This window comes from Wolffia australiana, chromosome 5 (assembly GCF_029677425.1).
Source record: "Wolffia australiana isolate 7733 chromosome 5, ASM2967742v1".
Lineage (NCBI taxonomy): Eukaryota > Viridiplantae > Streptophyta > Magnoliopsida > Alismatales > Araceae > Wolffia > Wolffia australiana.
In genome coordinates, this window is record NC_135839.1 from 12,174,099 (window position 1) to 12,194,416 (window position 20,318).

A 20,318-nucleotide genomic window follows, 5' to 3' on the forward strand; every position below is an offset into this window, starting at 1 on the left:
GGGTGTGCTCCCTCGGCGGAGCAGATTTCCCCGGTTGATGACGTGTCGGCGACGCTTCTTGAATCTCCCAAGGCCCCCGAAGTAATCTCGACGAAGGCCTCTTTCGATTCTTGATGGCGGCGGCTTCTTGAAACTCTTTCCTCGCAACGGAGTGATCTCGACGATGCGCTTTAACACGTCTCCCTCGGAGTGATCTCGACGGGAGAAACGTGGACTCTACCCACGGAGTGATCTCGACGTGGGGTGGGGCTAGCCAAACCCCCTACACTACTCTCTACGATAGGGGGGAGACGAATTGTGAATAAACTTTTCAACAATGACTCCTCAATATTCCTTGGGCATGCCATCCCCTTATATAGGGAGGATGGGTGCCAAGAGAACGTGGGAGAGGAAAAACCGTCGCAAGACGTGGTTCGGCCTCTCCTTACAAATTCAAATACAAACATGAAAATAAAAGGAAATGACGAAGGATGGGGCCTAACACTGGCCCAATCCATAAATCTAGAAATATAAGAAAACAAACATAGATGAAAATGCATACTTACCCGGAGTACTTAAACCCCGGGTGGTGAGCGTCAGCATTAGCTGCTCGGCGTGGCTGTCGTCGTCCCATCGCGTCATCCTCAATCTGGCTCCTCGTCTTCGCGGCGTCATCCTCGAGATGGTCCTCCATCACTCAGTCCTTCAAAATGTCGTGAGCCGAATACAACGGACACGCCCTCCCAATAAGCATGCAGGCCTTTATGCAGGGAATGCCGCCTAGTTAGGGGCCTAACACGCCCCCGCCGCCTGAAATTGTCGACGCCCTCATCGACGCCGGATGCTCCGCTTCATATGCTTGTAGTAGGTTCTCGAACTGCCATAAGTCCGAGTCGCGCTCCCAGGTGGCTGATTCCTCTGGCCTGTTTTCCACTTGATAAGGTACTCGATCTTGTGATAGCAGCCATGACGTCCTCCCCGATCAATTTCCCACTTTGCCAGGACAGCTTCTTCTTCTTGGTCGAAGTGCGCCCACACATTTAGTGGCGCACGTTGGGGCTGGTTTCTCGCCGCCTCTTCAGGATCTGGTATATATTTCTTCAAAACCGACACATGGAAGACCGGATGGACCGCCAGCCGACGAGGAATGTTGAGTCAGTAGGCAACCTGGCCAATTTTTGCTACCACTTCGAAAGATCCATCGTAGCGGGGAACCAGACCCTTGTGACGTTGCTTTGCCTACTTCGTCTTCAACATCTGAGCGTTGGTCTTTGATAACACCCTAATTTATGTCTTTATTTCATGTTATTAGCATGATTTTATGCATTTAAAGAGCATAAAATGGGATTGTTATCATATATTTACATGAAAATAGTGTTTTCTAGTGATTTCTGATTTTTTCCTAATTTTCTGTTAATTCTATGAATTTTAAAGGATTTATTGAAGCTCGAAATAATTATTTTTGAATGAAAATGGCACATTTAATATTTTATTTCGACATTTATCAGCATGGGAATGAATCAGTGAATTTTCTAGAATTTTTTACGAATTTTTAGGATATTTCTGAGATTTATTTGAAGATTAAATGTATTTATTTCAAGGAAAAAAGTATATATATAATAGAAAAAGAAGTATTTTTATTATTTTCAAACTTTCAAGGGCCTTTTTGCAAACTTTCGGTGCAAAAAGACCCTGAAAACAGCTCTCGGTCGCCACTGCAGGCGTAAAGATCCAATTTAAAATTTTACAGGGTTTTATTGCAATTTGTAATATATATTTTTAATGTTTTAGGAGAAATCGGAGGAGAGAGAGTGCGCCAGGGGCATATACACAATTACTTTTGGGCGGCGTCCAAAAGCAATTCCAGGCTTTTTAAGGACTTTTCTGCAAAAATGAGGATTCAAAATGCGCCAGCCAATGAGAGAGCGACACGTCATTGCGTGTTTAAAAACGAAACTAATAAATAAATCAATTTTAAATCCAATGGATTAAATTGGTTTAAAATTGATTTATTAATAACTTTTGATCCTGAAGTCCGATTGAGATGATTTTTTTATGGATTTGTTCGTCTTGATCCCCTCTTTCTATCTGTAGGGTTGGATCATTCAGATCTAGCCTAAATTGATAGATAAATATTAAGTACTAAACGGGGGTAAAATGGTGATTTTTACCATATAACCTAAGTATAAAAGCTAAATTTTGAGAGGGGGAGCTCATTCTTGATGGTTCTCTATCACAGCTGCAAGACAGAGAGGAGTCCCACCCTAGATCAAGTTATCTGGTACTTTTTCCTTGACTGTATTTGGATTTGTGCATTTTGAATGAGATTAGATCAATTTCTTGTTTCTTCTTCTTGGTTTTGATCTGAAATTCTAAATCGCTTGGCTTGAGCGGCATGTACAAGCCCTGATTAGGATTGAGAGGAGAATTCGGCGAGGATGAAGGAGAGACACAGCCGGGCGACGGCCGGCGGGGCTCCTGCGAGAGGACGGTCTGAGGGCCAACTTACCGGTGGCGGCGAATGCCTCCGGCGGTGATCCTTCTCCAGATCTGGTCCGGCAATGGGAAGGGGTGGCGCTGGATGTAGCGGTTTCTCTAGAAGGGAAAATTGCACTAGGTCTCTCTAAGAAAAGTAAACGACGGGAAAACCAAACAAAAAAGTGGTTTTTTTTTTCTTCCAAAACTCTGCCTCCCCCTTGGGCATACCTTCCGCTTATATAGGGAGGAAGGGTGCCAAGAGGCCGACCTTGGAGGAGGAAACCGTCGCGAAATGTGGTCCTCCTCTTTACAAGTATTTCAAAAGTGGAAACGGAAATATGGACGAGGCCCAAAACGATGGCCCAATCCAATTGTCCTGAAATTACAAGTAAAATAACAAAGAAAACTTACGGGAGATCACGACGAATACTTGAATCTTGGTTCGCGTACGTCGGCACGAGCAGCTCAAAGTGGTTGGGCTTGTCTAGTGTCAGTGTCAGCGCGATGGTCCCCCATCATCCTCTCGGGGTGGGAATAGCTCGACTCCGGCGAGCAAAGCTCCACGATGTCCTCGATGGGCTGGATCAAGTCTAGTCGTTGCCATCGTAGGTCTTCTTCGGTGATCCATGTATCATCTGATGTCGGTCGCCCCTGCCAGTGTGCAAGGAATGTACGTTCGACTCGATCCCCTGCAACGTTAATTACTTCCTGCAGTACCGTTTCTATCTTTTATTGCCGCATAAGGGTAGGTAGTGGAAGTGGAATGCGTGTACTCTCACTCTCATTACTATCAAGTTTCAAGTGGCTGTGAGGCTCTTCAATGAGTGGCATGGGATGATATCGGACTAAATCACTGATGTTGAAGGTTGAACTAATTCCCCAACTTGGAGGAATACTCACGATGTATGCATTGTCGTTGATTCTTTGGGCTATCTGGAAAGGCCCGGCACTACGAGCATGTAGCTTCGTAGCGACCCAAGGAGAATGTCTCTCAGGCCTCAATCTAACCATTACTAGTTCACCTTCCGAGAAAATACTGGATCTTCGTCCCTTGTCGGCAGCAGCCTTATATTGCTCGTTTAGAGATGATATGCGTGAATGAATATGCTCATGCATGTTCCTAATTTCATTTGGAAAATCATATGCTTCATCAGAAAATTTATTACGTGCATCTAATGGAATGAGATCTATTGGTTTCCTCGGAAGTTGACCATAAACTACTTCGAATGGAGCTTTTCCAGTCGTGCGGTTCACCGAGTGGTTAAAAGCAAATTCTGCGCGGAGAAAAATTTGATCCCATGTTTTGAGGTTCTCGCCAACTAATGATCTAAGTAGGTTGCCAAGACTACGGTTGACAACCTTAGTCTGACCATCCGTTTGGTGATGGTACGCAGTAAGAACTTCAGTTGGTTTCCCATGAGGACCCAAAGCGTCTTCCAAAAATAACTGGTAAACTTAACATCTCGATTAGAGACGATAGTCTTGGGCACCCCGTGCAATTCGACTATATGGTCAAACAAAAGTCGGGCGACTCGGGATGCATCGGATGTTTTTGAACATGGCACAAAATGTGCCATCTTTGAGAAACGATCAACTACAACCATGACGGAGTCATGGTTCCTAGATGTCTTAGGTAATCCTAAGACAAAATCAATACTAATGTCTTCCCACGGCTTGTTGGGAACGGGTAGTGGGGTATAGAGCCCGGTATTTTGCTTGGTGAGTTTGGCCTTAGAGGATGTTAGGCATTGAGATATAATCTTCCCTACATCTCGTTTCAGAGACGGCCAAAAGAACTGCTGCTCCATTGCTTGAATGGTCTTGTTAACTCCGAAATGTCCACTCAACCCGCCGGCATGTGTCTCCTATATTAAGAAATCACGTAGGGAAGTCCTGGGAATGCAGAGCCGCTTGCCTTGGAATAAGTACCCGTCATCGATATTGTAATCCCGTGATCTTGGGATTACACCCTCGCGGACCTGCACTAAAATGTTCCCGAAATCGGGACAGTCGATGTAATTGTCTCGTAGTTGCTCAAATCCAAGGACTTGAGTCTTCATCATATTTAAGATCAAGGGTCGTCTACTTAAGGCGTCGGCCACTACGTTATCCTTGCCCTTCTTGTGACGAATAATAAATGTAAAGTCTTGTAAATACGCTATCCAACGCGCATGGCGATCACTGACTTTGCGCTGGTCATGTAGGTGACGTAATGCGCTATGATCTGAAAACAGGACGAACTCCTTTGGGAGGAGGTAGTGATGCCAATGGCATAAGGATTGCACCAAGGAGTCGAATTCTCTGTCGTAATTGTCATATCTCTTGCGTGTGTCGTTTAACTTCTCACTAAAATACTCTATGGGATGGCCTTCCTGACTGAGGACCCCCCCTATTCCTACACCGGAGGCGTCACATGATACCTTGAAGACCTTGGAAAAGTTGGGTAGTCTTAGGACTGGCGCTTCCGACATGAGCTTCTTGACAAGCTCAAAGGCATTATCAGCCGATGGTATCCATTCGAACTGTTCCCTTTTAAGGAGGTCGGTGATGGGTGCAGTTACACCACTGAATCCTGGTATGAACCTCCAATAAAAAGTGGCGAGTCCGATGAAACTTCGTACATCATGCACGCTCTTCAACTTCGGCCAAGTGGTTATCGCCTCGACTTTAGCTGGATCGGCAGCTACTCCCTTCGATGACAATACATATCCTAAAAAGGATACCTCGGAGGCAAAGAAACTACATTTCTTCAGATGCGCATATAGCTTTTCTTGGCGTAGGGCAGCGCATACTTGTCGCAAGTGTTGGAGATGATCACTCCTCGTGTAGCTGTAAACTAATATATCATCGAAATACACTACAACGAATTTTCCTATAAATGGACGGAGTACTTTGTTCATCAATCTCTGAAAAGTACTTGGGGCATTGGATAGCCCAAAAAGCATGACGTTCCATTCATAAAGACCATCTTTGATTTTAAACGCTGTTTTCCATTCATCTCCCGGTCGGATCCTGACCTGATGATAGCCACTCCTTAAATCTATCTTTAAAAAGATAGTGGCGCTGACCATCTCGTCAAATAAGTCTTGCACTCTAGGGATTGGAAATCGATACTTCACTGTGATTTTATTTAAAGCCCTAGAATCACAGCACATGCGCCAAGTTCCGTCCTTCTTGGGCGCAAGTAAGGCTGGCACAGCACACGGACTGAGGCTCTCTCTGATCAATCCTTTGGAGAGCAGGTCTTTTACTTGACCGTATAGTTCCTCATACTTGATCAGATCCATCCTATAATGAGGAGGATTTGGAAGGGAGGCTCCTTGAACTAAATCTATGGCATGCTCAATGTTCCTCAACGGTGGAAGCTCACATGGTAACTCCGTAGGGAAGACGTCTGCGAAATCCTCTACTAGTTGAACTACCTCGAGGTCATTTGGCCTTGCCTCTTCATCCGCCGTAGACGGGGATATGGTTAGTGCAAAGCATAGTGGCAAGGTGTCAACTAAGGCCTCTAGGTCTCATCTAAAGATACACCCATTGGTGATAACAGGTCCTAGTTGTGATTGATCCTGTCCGGCAGCGGGAACTGGTGATGGGACGTGAGCGCGGGTCAAGGGGTACCAAATGAGGCGTCAACCTCCATAAATGAACGAACAGGTGTTCGCTTGTCCGGATAGCTGGACGTCGTGATCAAACAACCAAGGTCGTCCGAGGATAATACTACCAATCTTCATTGGTAGTACATCACAGAGTACATATTCATCGTAGGTGCTCATCTTTAACGGGACATAGCATTGCATCCTCACCGGTAGGGTGGATGCGTCAATCCATGACACGTTGTACGGCGTCGAGTGCGGTACCAACATGAGTCTGAGTCTCTGAGCTGTGTCTTCGGAGATGGCATTGACACAGCTCCCACTATCTACTATGAGTTTGTATGTACGCCCTGCGATCTTGACGTACAAATAGAAAATAGATGTTCGCTGAGTAACATCAGCGTGTCCCGGAGTAGGCGGTTTCGGCGATGTGGCAGGGGTGCGTGGTGAGATCGTTGTAGCGGGACCGGAGGTCGCATATTTAGAGAAGCGATCCACGACAACCAGGATGGCGTCATGCCCAACCACGCATGGAAGGCAAGTGATGAAGTCCATCAAAATAGATTCCCACGGTCTGCTCACCCTCGGGAGAGGTTCCAGCGTTCCAGCTGCCTTGGCCTTCTCCGTCTTGTCTTGTTGACACACCAGGCATGAACAAACATAGGCTTCTACATCTCGTTCCATTCCTGGCCAGTGATAGCTGCTGGACAGGAGTGCAAGCGTCCTGGCCTGCCCTGGGTGTCCGGCGTGGAGAGTGTCGTGTGCTTCATGAAGGAGCTTCCGGCGCAACCCACCCGCACGCGGCACATACGGCCTGTTCCCATTTGCGTATATGATGCCGTCCTCGGTTCAGAATCTCCTTGTCTCGCCCGCAGCAATGCGTTTCATCAGGCAAACAGCTTTTGGATCATCTTTTAGCGCCAACTTGATTTCGCCGAGGATGCTTCCTTGGACAGCTGAAAGTGCGACCACAAACACTTCCGGTTCTTTGCGGCTTAGGGCGTCGGCCACTTGGTTGGCGCGCCCCGGCTTGTTAAACTTGGGCAATCGGAGCACCGACTCGCTGGAGACTGCGCTCTTTAGCTTATCAAACCCTCTTTGGCACCGGTCTGTCCACTGCCACTTCATGTCTTTCTTCAACAAGTCCGTTAGAGGGGCAGCTAGTTGGGAGAAGCCTTTGATAAACTTCTGGTAGTAATTTGCCAACCCAAGGAAAGATCTTAGCTGCGGCACCCCTTTCAGCTCCGTCCAATTCCTGATAGCCTTCACCTTAGAGGGGTCCATGCACACGCTTCCCTTCCCGACTAGGTGTCCAAGAAACTCAATCTCCTGCAAGGCGAACTCGTACTTTTTCGGGTTGAGGTAGAGCTCGTGCTCCCCCAGCTTGGCCATCACCTTCCTTAGGTGCCTCACATGGTCATCCAAGCTCTAGCTGTATACGAGAATATCATCCAAATACACAACCACGAAATCATCGATATAATCCCGAAAAATATTTTTCATCAGGCAACAAAACGGGAGCATTCATGAGCCCAAAAGGCATCACGTAGAATTCAAATGATCCGTAGCGAGTCACGCACGCCGTCTTCGGTTCGTCCCCCTCCTTGATCCGCACTTGGTGGTACCGGCTCTTCAAGTCCATCCGTGAGAAGTAGCGAGCCTCGCTGAGCCTGTCAAACAGCTCTTCAGCATTCGGTATAGGATATTTATTTTTCACTATTACCTTGTTTAACGCTCGGTAGTCCACGCAAAGTCGGAGCGATCCATCCTTCTTCTTTTGGAAGAGAACTAGAGCGCCGAAAGGGGCCTTGGACGACCGAATGAGCTTGCTCTCCAGCAATTCTTGGAGCTGCTTCCTTAGCTCCTCCAGGTAAGCAGGAGGCATCTTGTAGGGTGCCTGCGCAAGGGGACGTGTTTCGGGGAGCAATTCAATCTCGTGGTCCACATCCCGCTGGGCGGCACCTTCGCAGGGAGTTGCACGGGCATCACCCCGGCAAACTCCCGTAATACGTCCGCAATTGGCCCGGTAGTCCACCCGTGGCCGCACCGGGGTTATTGTCATCGTCGTCACCCCAACTAAGTGCCGCCAAGCGGGCTGGTGCGCACCCCTACCTTTCACCCTTTTTCCAGGGTGTCGGCCCTCATATGGTGACGAGGAAGGTCTCTTCCCCCTTCCTCAATCCGACCTTGATTTGCATGGCGGACAGGAGTGCGGTGTTCCGCGGCTTCTGGGCCCCTTGGTCCCTCACGAAACATGGGTGAGATCCCTTCGGGAATAGGACGCCACGGTACTGGGGGAACACGACAGCACGTGAACCCATTAGTAGGTCGAGACCCAGGACGACCGTGAAGTCATCCATAGGGGACACCATGAAGTTGGTCCGGTCCTCCCACGTTCCCACCTGCAGCAATACCCCCTTGGCCACGCCGACGATGTCTCGCGCCTCCGAGTTGACGGCCTTGATCTTCCCCGCACTTGGGTATAGCTTCAAGCCGAGCTTCTTTGCTTCCTTTTCAGCGAGGACGTTGTGCGTTGCCCCCGTGTCGACCATGGCCGTGGAAGGCTTGTCGTTGATCAGTACCGGGACGTGCAAGAGGTTCAGACCCTCATACTGGACTGGGGCGCCCCCCTGTAGTGCCGCTAAGCACTGCAAGGGGTTCAGGGTCACCGTACTGCTTCCCCCGGGAACATCCTATTGGGGCGGCGGCACGACCATCTCATTAACGTTGGGGGCCGCTGCCGTCCCTCTTGGGCAATCCCTCATAAAATGGGGTCCTCCGCAAGCGAAACAAGTCAGCTTGTTGCCCCCGCCGCCTGGACTCTACTTCCACAGTCTTGGGCTCTTGCCCTTGTCTCGGCCCTTGTCGTGGCCCTACTTGAACTTTCTCTTCAGGCCTTGACTGCTTGGCGCTGCTGGTGCCTCGGCGCGCTCTTGGCGCGGCTTGTACCCCTTCATGGGACTGTCCTCCATCTTGGCGGAGCTCTGTGCTTTCCACGACCTTGTAGGCCGAGTTCAAATCTCTACATTGTCTCCGTTCCAGCTCTATCTGGAGCCAGTGTGGGAGGCCCTTGACGAAGCGGTAGAGCTTGTTCGCCTCAGACATGTCGGTTATCCTCTGGATTATGGACACGAATTGGCCCACATATTCCCTCAGATTGCCCGTCATTTTGCGGTTTTCAGCTCTCCCCTCGCGACCCACGCCGTGTTATGTGGCATGAAGCTCTCCTTAATCTCCCGCACAAACTCTTCGTATGTCGGGGGTGGCCAGTTTCCACATTCTTCCCGATGTCGCCACCACAACTTCACTTCGTCTGTGAGGAAATAGCTAGCCTCTAGCACTTTGCTTTTTTCTGATAGCTGTCTATTGCCAAAATACCGGTCGCAGTCGTAAAGGAAATCTGCCACTGCGTCTTCCCGGCGAGAACCGTCGAACCGCGATTCGGGGAGTGAGTGCTTCCTCTTGGTGTCGCCGCTAGGGCGACTGCTGGTGCCTTCTTCCAGCCTCTCCATCTGGAGTTTTAGTTTCAAGACCATCTCGGTCAGCTGCCGGATGGTGTCCTCGTGTTATCTCACAGTTTCCTCGAGGCCTTCTTGTCTCTAGCGGGTCTCCACCCGCACTTCTCTTACGTCCGACTTCAACTCGTCGTAGTTCTTATCAACTTGGGTCTTCAAACCCATCATGTTTTTGTGCAGTAGGCGATTCGTCTGCCTCTGCTCCTTCTCCTCTCGTCGCTCCTCGCGCAGCCGTACGCGAAACGACTCCATCTCCTCAACCAGAACTCAGAAGCACAGGGGGAGGCAATCCAACCTGGCTATGATACTAGTTGTCACAGAGTCAAATCTCGAGCTAGGTTTCCTTCTCAAAATTGGCGTGTGCCGGCCTCAGTGCTTGGAGCAGAACACTGAGCAACGTTGATCTCTTGCAGCGGAAGCTTGTGCAATTGCTTAAGATTGCTTGAAAGGGGTTAGAGGAGATGTTGGTGCTAGGTACCGTCAGTGAATAGGGTCATTGCATTGATATCTTAAAGAGTACATCGAGAATACATGGGGAAGACGAGGGGTGTTACAAGGAACGAGACGAGGCGCCTTGCGCCGAGGTAATGTCGCTACACCGCCTCAGGGCCCCCACTCCGTGCGTGCGCCCGCTCTATCGCTACACAAGCGCGTCGGGCTGGGCGCCGTGTGCCCATGGGCCTGGCGATCACACACGCCACCCCCGCCTTGACGATCACACACGCCACTGGCACCCATGTCAACACTCTAGCGCGCAGTCTGCGCAACGCCGCCACATTCGACGCCCCCGAACTGGGCACTACGCGCCCAGCACTACCCACAGGAGCGTTGCGTGCCCACTGTGCCGTCTCGGCACTCTCCGTGCGCCACATGCCTTAGTCTTCTAGCGGGATGTCTCCCCACCGCGCGTCCCGCACACGCAATGCGCGTGTTGCTCGCGCGGCCGCTGCGCGGCACTCCGCACAACTCCGCGCGCTGCACCCACGGCATGCCGCCCGGCCTGCTCGTCTTGCACCCGCGCGCAGCACTTCTCGCTCCAGTGCGCAGCGCTCGGCGCTGGCGCGTAGCGTTGGCGCCCGCGCGTAGCGCTTGGCTTTGGTGCGGCGCTTGACGTGCGCGCGCACACGCCGATCAGCCCGCGCGCCCAGCACGCGCGGACCGTACTTGATCCGTCGCGCCTTGGGCGTGGACGGGCACGTGCGTAGTCTGCCGTGAATCACCACCAACAGTGGCAATGGCCTTATAGATCAGGTATTTGGGCATCGCTACCCATTATGACTCAGTCCTTAAAAATGTCGTGAGCCGAATACAACGGACACGCCCTCCCAATAAGTACGCAGGCCTCTGGGCAGGGAATGCCGCCTAGTTAGGGGCCTAACAATAGGCCTTAGAGGAAAGAGAAAATACGGGTAATAAAAATAAAAATAAGGACGGGCGACATGGTATCATGTCACGTCAAGGGGTAGTTCTTGATTTTTCGTTGACGATGTGTCATGACGTGTGACGGGGCGTGCGTAAGTGGCGACGTGGGCGACGCCGGTGCGTTGACTTGGTCGTTGTCCTGCCAGTCCTGTAGTTATTGACGTTGTGTCGTGACTCGTATGGAGGCGTGCTTCGGTGGAGATGTGCTTGATGCCGGCGCATTGACTTGGCCGGGTGACGGTGGCGACGTGTCCTCAGCAGGAGTGTTGACGTCGTCGCCATCAGAATATGATGGTTCGGTGCCGATAATTGACATATATCGGAAAATGGTGGTGTCGTCGTCCGACGGGTACCCTAACGGGTATGTAACTACGTGAAGATGAATGTCCTACGTGTCGTACGTGTAGGATCCGACTCGAGGGAGGCGCCAAGCTCTAAGATTGGACGGGAGTCACCAGGTGACGGCGACGGAGGCGTTGGAGCGACGGGGACATCTTCGGCCGAACGGACTCAATCCGTAGGGCTCGCACGTAACGGACATACTCGTCCATATCGGTAAGACACTCCAAGACGTAGTTATCTCTCGTTTGACCTCTCTCACCTACCTAGCCCGAGCGCAGTGGAGCCTGGACGAAAATACACTGCAAGAAGTAAACGAGTGTCGGGAGTACAGCGTAGCTCGACGGCAAGGCTCGTAGTGCAGTGAGTCGTCGACGGTCGGTGGTCAGAGTGGGTTCGATGAAGGGCACCGGAGAGATCACGACCGCTCGACTGGCGATATACCACAGGCGCGCTTGAGTGAATTCGAAGGTGAAGAATCAAAGGGGGCGAGAGGCACTGCTTGAGCAAGAACAATCGATTGTAGGTCCACGTTTGCTACCCGGTCGACGTGGGCAGTACGTGCGATCTGTTCCGTTGGGAATTCACGATTACGTCGATCCGTACTCCTGTTGACTGCCCTTCTACCCCCCAAAGTCACACGGCCAGTGCCCGGTAGTTCTCTGCTTGTCAATCGGCATGCCCAATCGGCTTTGTCTGGTCCGAGGTCCGGCGTCCGCAGAATGGAACACTCCGGCGGTGGAAAAAAAAAAGGGGCGTTGGCAAAGTATTTGCAATTCTCCACCGAGCGGTACCGTCCGCCCAAGGGGGAGATATTTTCAGTCCAAATTAGTCACGGGCAATGGAAATGGCGATGGCCGGCACGGGAATCGGTTCAGGCAGATTCCAGCGAGCTGGTTTGGCTGATCATGGGGAGGGCAGCGATGTGCTTCGTGATTTCCTGGCGACAAATCTGCCTCCCGTTCTTTGGCCCAATCCTCCTCCTCGGATCTTCTTCCTCCTTCCTGAATGTGGGTGAGACCAAGCAAACGAGAACAATTTACCTTTCAAAAATAATACCTTGTCTGGGGAATTAGGGCGCCCACCCTTCAATTATAAGGGGGAAGAAGGATGGGCCCCTAATGGGCCATCCTTTGGGGAGCCCTTATAAGTGGGCTACCCACATTACAAAATAAAAAGGGAAAAACACATAAACAAAGGGGAAATTAAGGGGGAGAAAAGAGAGGGAAAGAGGGATGGGCAAGGGGAGAGGGTCATAGGACAGCCCCTCCCCCTTGATGACAAAACGTGGACAAACAAAACATCGCGGATGCGACAAAACATGACAAAAACGAGACGAACGAAAAAGGGAAAAGAGACAAAACACGATAGAGAGGAAGACGAAAAGACAGAAAGATAACTGGAGCAGCTTCACCCGGTCATCAACGTCGAGGGCGCATGGCGCGGATGACGTCGATGACGACTCTTGATGGCTTGCGCCATCAGAGACTACCTTTTCTCATCACTAATTTCTCGAATTCATTTGACTCAATGTTTATTAAACCTTATTTATTAACTCAAATAACAATGACAATTAAAGAACACAAAGATGAGCTAATTCATATTTTTCTATACAGTGTTGCACAGCAATGAATTGAATATGGTAGATATAGCTAATCGGTGCATGTTGAGGGAAAACAATGACAAGGAGGTCCATGAAATGATTGAGAGATCAGCTGAAAATTGTTCCTGCCAACAAGGAATAACAGAAAATGTGAGAAATGGAGCCCTTAAGCATGAATTTATGATTGATATCAAAGAAGTGGAACCAAAATATTGTAGGTATAGAGTGGAAAAGAGTTTAGGAAAGATGGAGAATTCTATGAAATATGTAACTGAAAATTTGAAATATTTCTTGTGGGTCCCTCATGGAAGGCCTTCATCATCAATACCAACATGACATTATAACCATAATGTTCCATATGCAATAACTATGAGCATGTTGATCATGAATTCCCTTTGAATGAGGTCAATGAAGTGGGAAGAGTACATGTGGCCAACGTTCCATAGAGCCAAAAAAAAAATGAATTTCAGAGGCTAAAAATGTAACAATAATGTAGAAATTATTTACAGACAAATCTGGATTCCTCACTCATCAGTTTAAACCTTCATATGGCATGCCGACCACTTCTCCCGGAGTAAAGTTTCTTTTTCCAAAATTGTTAGGAATTCTTTTTTATACCAATTGATTGTATGCTTCTTGCAATTATAATATAATAACTATTAAGTACTTTGAACTAAATAAATTACATGTTTATAACTCATGCAGTTATATTATTTTTATTTCATTTTCACTATTAACCTGTCAAATTCCAAAAGTTCTTTTTATATTTTTTTGTATATCATTATATATTTTAAGATAATTTTTAATGATAAAGGCCAAAAAACTTGTTCATCACGCATTGTTTATCATAATTTTCCTAGACTTACGTGAACAAATTCAGATGCAAAAGACAAGAGAATTTATAGAGAAATTAAGTCCATCTATTGACGCGACCAAATATCACAATTTGTGTCACTAGATTCAACTATGATTTCTATTTCAGCACATATAAACTCCATATTTTTTGTAAGCTTCATATCCTTGTTTGAACATTACATCTTCAAGCGAGTCATAATTTTTTGATGTTGACTTTTGAGAGTCATCTTGACTCTCAAACCTTTAACTTATCCTTTTTCTTCATTGGGTTACATTCTTCCTAACCTAACCAGCACAAATCAGTTTTTGACTTTGACCAGACTTTACGAACCAAATATTTTTCTGAATGTTGACTTTGGAAATTTATAAAAATTATGTTTCTTGTCCAAAAATTTGGATACTAAATATTAATTCTACATGATGGTGTTTTAACTTTTACGTTGGTTTTATTAGTTTTTAATATTCTAAAAATTACAATACGTAGTTTTTATAATCCTTATATCATATTTTTATAAACTATTATTTTTCAATATTCTAAAAAAGTATAAAATTCACTCTTAGAAAATTTTGAAGGCATTGAAATGAGTCAACTTCTTACTATTCTTTCTTCGTTTTATGATCCAATTTTAGCCATTTGCATTTAATTAAATTAATATTTTTTTAATTTACATCAATTTATGACATACTTCTGATGTATTTCATCATCCAAATATATCTACATGGCCATGTCGATTGATTTTGAAAAACCGACATTGTTGTTTATCAATTTGACCAATAATCACTGCATTACTTGAATATGATCAATAGTTTGGAGTTGGAGACTTTATTTGTCATCAACGAATCATGTGTACATAGATGATATTGAAAAATCATCTATCAGTTTTTGGAAAATATGAGTGTCTTTTTAAGTAATAGATATTGGATTATAGAGTAAGCCCTCCTATAGAATGGACTTAATATTACCAAGAACCATTTTAAAGAGTTATTATATATATTTTTATTTTTTATTTATTAGAAAACATTATTAATTTAGTGGCACTAAGTATGTTTTTTGGACATATTTCTAATTGAAGCTAATGGATTCCAATTTTTCACAATAATTTTTCCTGACCTCTGAATGTAACGAAATAATATTTGTTATCTGTCTGTATTCCATTTTTTCCCTTTTTTCCATTATCAAAATCCACTTAATCAGTCTATTTTAAAATGTTCCACTTTCTCTTCCATCAAAATTTTGTTCCAACTAAGATATTAATGTAATGTAATTGAAAAGGCAAGTCATCCTCATTCTGTTTCACCTCAAACTGTTTTTCCGTCATCTAGTGCCAAAGGTTAGTGCTGAGCACTATTGATGTTTGATTATTTAATATAAATACTATAATTTTCATTTAATATACTGATATGAAACCAACACTGACAAAACACAAATAATTAATATATCTTCCTCAAGGGCCTTAACTTGTGAAAGTTCCTCAACTGAGACTTGAAACCCTGTTAGGTTTATCTAGGACTCTTTTTCTAACTTTTCATATTTTTAATTTATGCTTTAAACTCGAGTTTAAAATATTTTTGAGTAATACATCTTATGGAAGGCCGATTTTCAAAATATGATTAACAAAAATTACGGTGTCTGGATTATTTTTAGAATGAATATATTTTAATTGTTGTATTTTTTATAAGAAAGATGATTTATGTTTAGGGTCGTTTAATGTCACAATTAAAAAAAAACATCTATACCAATGAACGATGCCCAATTTTCTAGGCTATTTTCAAAATTTGTTACTTCCTTGAGGGTATTTCATGATGGGCAGGTACATTATATTTTCTACACTGAAGGGGAATTAAGATATCGAAATTTTCATATCAATATATGGATCTTAAATTTTTAACATATTGCTATAACTTCCAGTAAGGCAGATTGAGGATCATATTATTTTTTTCGTGTGTTTCTATCAATGTAATACCCTTTTAGAGGTATCATCCAATGGAACCAGTCCTGCATGTATTTTAGAAGAATTAACATGCCTCTGTTACAATGTCATGATTACTTTTAAATGAGGAGGATTCTTGTCGCATGGGAAAATTCTGCTTTTTTTTCCAGTGCTAGTTTTTGTAATTATATTGTTTGTTCCCCGGTTTGATTTTTCTCTATCTAGTTCCACAATTGAGTCATCGTCATTCTTAGCAGTTAGACCTTTTTCTACCTACATTAATTTTGTTTCATTCTTATTATGTTTTAAAATGGTTAGTTCCCATTTAAAAAGATTTATTTTCCCAAACCAATCAAAACTTTGAGTGACACGCTAATCAGTGAGACCGAGCTCCCCTTCCCTTGAGTTGGAAAATGAGGACTAATTAAATAATTGAACTCACATGTCTGATGAAGTCCAAACAGCAACTGCCTTCAACATGTCTCGAATTGTCCCAGTTCTTGATTTTATAAAAAACATAAGCATTTGTTTGGAAATTTTAAAAGTTTGGTCTGTCTTTGTATCGTAAGGACCAGTTCATTCTGGTCTGAGTTCCGTCAGGTCTATGGTTCAATGCCAAAGTGGGATCAAATAAGTCAAAGTTTATAAAGGAAAATAATATCAACTGTAAGAGATGAACTTACAACTTTGGTTATGGACAATCCGTAATAAATCAAAGAAAAAATGAACATGAATTTCTTATATGAGGAATGGTATACTAGAAATAATACATTTAATCCATCGGGTAACACATGATGTTTCCATTGCAAGGGTTGCCACTAGGCTCTGGTCAGTCCTTCCTAGGCTCCCTAGGCTCCGAATGACTGTGCCATCAAGTCTGACTGGGCCTTGCATGGGTGCTATATAGTGTTCTATATTTGTAACCAATAAGAGGTGATACGCATCACGATTGAAAACGAAAAATGGGGGGGGGAGAACTTTAAAATGCAGATAGTGAGAGAAAAACAAAGATGAGTGAGAGAATGAGAGATGGGAACCAGAGAGAGAGGGAGAGGGGAAACTAAGAAGAGAAAGAAAGAGAGAGAGAGAGAAACTGAGAAGAGAGAGAGAGAGATATGAAACTGCATTTTTGTATTGGAGATAGGATGAGGAAGGGAGAAGATGCCAGGATGGTCATCGGTGCAGGGACAGAGAATGCCAAGGTAGACTTCTGCACGACAAGAGACAGGCGGAATGAACTTCGCCTATGGGGAGGTACTACGGGGTGGATCTCGCCGGAGAAAAGATATGGGCAGGATGGACATGACCGGGAAGCCAGACACATCTCTTGATACTTCTAGGCTGCCTTCCTAAAGGGAGAGTCATCCTATTTAAAAAAACTACAGAAGGTCCAAATGACTAGAATGCCCCTATTGGGCCGCAATAACGAAAGAAACCTTGATACTCTGGGAATTGTATGAGAGAGAGAGAGAGATGGAGAGGGAAAAAAAGAGGGGAAACAGGGAAAAGAGAAACAATTTGAGATAGAGAGAGAGTTTAAAAATATATGTTATAAAAAAACAAACTGTATTTCACTCATGGTCTTCAGTTCACTCTGCAGCTCGTACTGAAACAGGACCAAAAGTTCAATCAGACAAGTAATGAAAATCAGTCCATGGTCTTTATTAATCATTACTAGCTCTGTTTTTTCAATAATAAACTCATTCTCGTTATGACACCATGTAAATTTTAAACATCAATGATCCAAAATAACTAAAATAATTAATCCATTTATCAAATCGCACTGGCAGAACAATGTCGAAGAATAATGTTCAAACCCAACAAAGAAAATAACAACATCATGGAAGAATAATACGTAGTCTTTGGATTGCTTCGCAACAAGAATTGAATAAGAGAAATATCACGCATGGGTTTAATAGGTTCGTGAACTTAAAATATTTCTTCAACACTCTATGAGAATTAGAAAAATATTGAAAGAAAGAGAATAAGCTTACAAATTTCTAGCTTCTCAGCCAACGTCGTCTCCTCTTTGTTCTACTGCACAAACGTAAGACACAGAAAGTAGTCCCACATAATGAAAGGAGAAGTTCCACAAATATAGCCACTCTTAAACCTGAAATATGAAAGACACTTAACACTTGTTGATAGCTTTCTGAGCATTTTATTGAACTCCAAATGAATTTTTTCCTACCATTAGGTCCCCAGTCGAATATTTTGTTGTGATTTCCGAAAAGGGTTTGTGAGATCTCTCTTGCCACCAAGTTACGAGTTATACTTTTCTTGACCAAGTACTCATCCTTGGAGCATGTATTTCGGCACACAATGGTTCCATCATACTCATCGCTGCCATCACAACAATCTAGAGAGGAATTTAAGGTTAACCAAGTGTGAATAATTTTTTTTCCTCAGAGAAGGTTGAAATAATGTATCATTTCAACTAACAAGAATGAGCACATTATCACCAATGCACACTTCTCAAAATATAAATTCAAAGGCCATTCTCACTTGACGTAAGAAGAGTAGAAGGAATACAAAAAGGACTGAAAATAATTTTCTCACCACAAATATGATCATTTACACGGGATGAAAATAAAAATTTAGGCTTGTCGTCCAAATTTCTGCAATAGAATCGGCCTTCGGGGCAAGCTGAAGTTCCTGAAAAATGTATAGAAAAAAACAGTGCTGAACGATTAAGGCCATCGGCATTCGGCAAGAAAATCTTTCACTCAAAAGTCCTAGTAAATAACCAAAATTCTATGCCCAGAATCTACAGCAAGGTCGAAAGCAGTTTGAACTCAAGCTACCCACCGAAAGATCACAAATTCTAACAACTGACATATTACAGAACTTGTGAGACGAGAAATGACAACGACCAGGAAGAAAATTAACATAAAATTCACGTTCTCCTTGTCTAGTTCGATGACAACAACACAAAGATTCAATGCTCATCGATAAATAATTCAGTTCTAGAGTCGATGTAAATCCGAGCAATCAAAGGGGTGATCTTTCAGATCTGTAGATTTCGCAGGGAGGGTTTCTTCACCTGGTTCGTCGGTTCCATCGGGGCAGTCGCAGAATCCATCATTGAGGCGGTCCCTTGAGAAGAACTTCGACCCGTCCCTGCACGCGATCAACTCCGCAGCGAAGTACTCTTCGTCTGCGAGCTGCGGAGGTAAATTAAAAAGGGAGAAATAGAGAAAAAATAAACAATTTTCAACTATTTAAAAGACATCCGATTCAAGATCGAATTAAGCACGGCACCACCTTGCGGGGAGACACCCAGAAGCCGGGAAGGCAGATTCAGCAGTGAAATTGAATGGGTGGAGAAGATTGAAGATCCGATCAGAACTACCGTCAAGTAGCACGTAACTTGGATTCTCCATTTGCGCAGAATTCGAACTGTCCGCGCCATTTGCGCTGGCAGACCTACAAATTCGATCGCGGAAGGCACTCCATCCTTGGAATTTGACAAAAAGAATCGTTGGTCTAATTGAACTCGTACTTCGAGTCTCATTGAAGTCGGTAGAACATACAGAATGAGGACAATATTAGAAAGAAAAATGAAATAATATAGTCAGTGGCCTTTTAGGTCTTCCTAAACTATAAACTATCTTAAGAATTGGTGGAATGAGAATCAAAGTTAAAATTAATTAGGGTGAAATTTTCAAGAACAGTAAACTTTGGATTAATGTAAGTACTTACCTCAATCTGTCAATCAATTTCCTGGAGAGGTTTACATCAAGTATGCATCTGCTTTGGATTTCTGAATATGTTTTAAATTACCTTTTTTTTAAATCCGTGCTTAGTTCATTCCCGTCTATTTCGATGAGCATGTCATACATAGTATGTGAGGTGGTAAAACAAGATGTTCCTACTGATATGTCCACTTAAGGTCTTAATTTATTGATGTTTGCATGAAGTGTATTTATGCAAACGATTTGTAAAATCACCTCAAACACTAAACCACAAGAATTGTGTGAGACTGTGGTTGAACCAATGGAGAGGATTATGAATTAATCTGAGGTATAATTTAGGCAGAAGAAGATTGTGGCGTAGATGAGATGAATGTACAGGACCCAGATAGATCATGAAAAAATATTGATATCTTCTCAGAGATTGATATCTTCAAGATTGGACAAAGAAATAATAGATAGTGATCAAGAGCGAACCATGTTGCAAATATTAGAAGCAGGTGAAGTAAGTTCTTGATATTTTTAATTTGATTGAAATCAACCTAGTGAGTGATTCTCCTTCATGTATTTCATGCAAGAGCTTGTGTAAGTCTCCCATGCTAGGTGTTTTCCAATCAGCAACAAGAATTATATAAAGAAGGAAGAGACTCACTAAAATCAATGTTTGATTACTAAATGATGATCTACGTATGCCTTATTTTTTCTGGCCAATTACATTGGAGGCAAGTCCAAAATGATTTTATTACATTTTTGACATGCTATTATAAACTTAGAAGGGTACTATAAACAGCATATGTATCTGATTTCTATGTTGGATATCAAGATACCTGTTGTTCTAAAAAATTAGGATCACTCCCAATATCAGATTGAATACAGAAATTGGACATTCTAGCTGGAAAATGTATAAC

General features: G+C 44.4%; 1 protein-coding gene across 1 annotated transcript; it reads right to left on the reverse strand.

The window, feature by feature from the left end:
• Window positions 1-16,339: 16,339 nt before the first annotated feature.
• On the reverse strand, window positions 16,340-19,257 carry LOC144703581 (kinase C substrate, heavy chain-like protein). Its single transcript, XM_078575777.1, has 6 exons — window positions 18,983-19,257; window positions 18,762-18,875; window positions 18,278-18,373; window positions 17,910-18,077; window positions 17,713-17,831; window positions 16,340-17,324 (listed from the first exon to the last, which is right to left on the reverse strand). Exons 1-5 carry the CDS (start codon window positions 19,230-19,232, stop codon window positions 17,719-17,721), a joined length of 741 nt encoding a protein of 246 aa, XP_078431903.1. The 5' UTR covers window positions 19,233-19,257; the 3' UTR covers window positions 16,340-17,324; window positions 17,713-17,718.
• Window positions 19,258-20,318: the final 1,061 nt, after the last annotated feature.

Coding starts and splice junctions, on each gene's coding strand:
- LOC144703581 (XM_078575777.1), bottom strand. CDS start 19,232: ATGAGACTCGAAGTACGAGTTCAATTAGACCAACGATTCTTTTTGTCA. Junction 18,374..18,761: donor CGATGGAACCGACGAACCAG/GTGAAGAAACCC, acceptor TACATTTTTCAG/GAACTTCAGCTTGCCCCGAA. Junction 17,832..17,909: donor ATTCGACTGGGGACCTAATG/GTAGGAAAAAAT, acceptor TTCATATTTCAG/GTTTAAGAGTGGCTATATTT.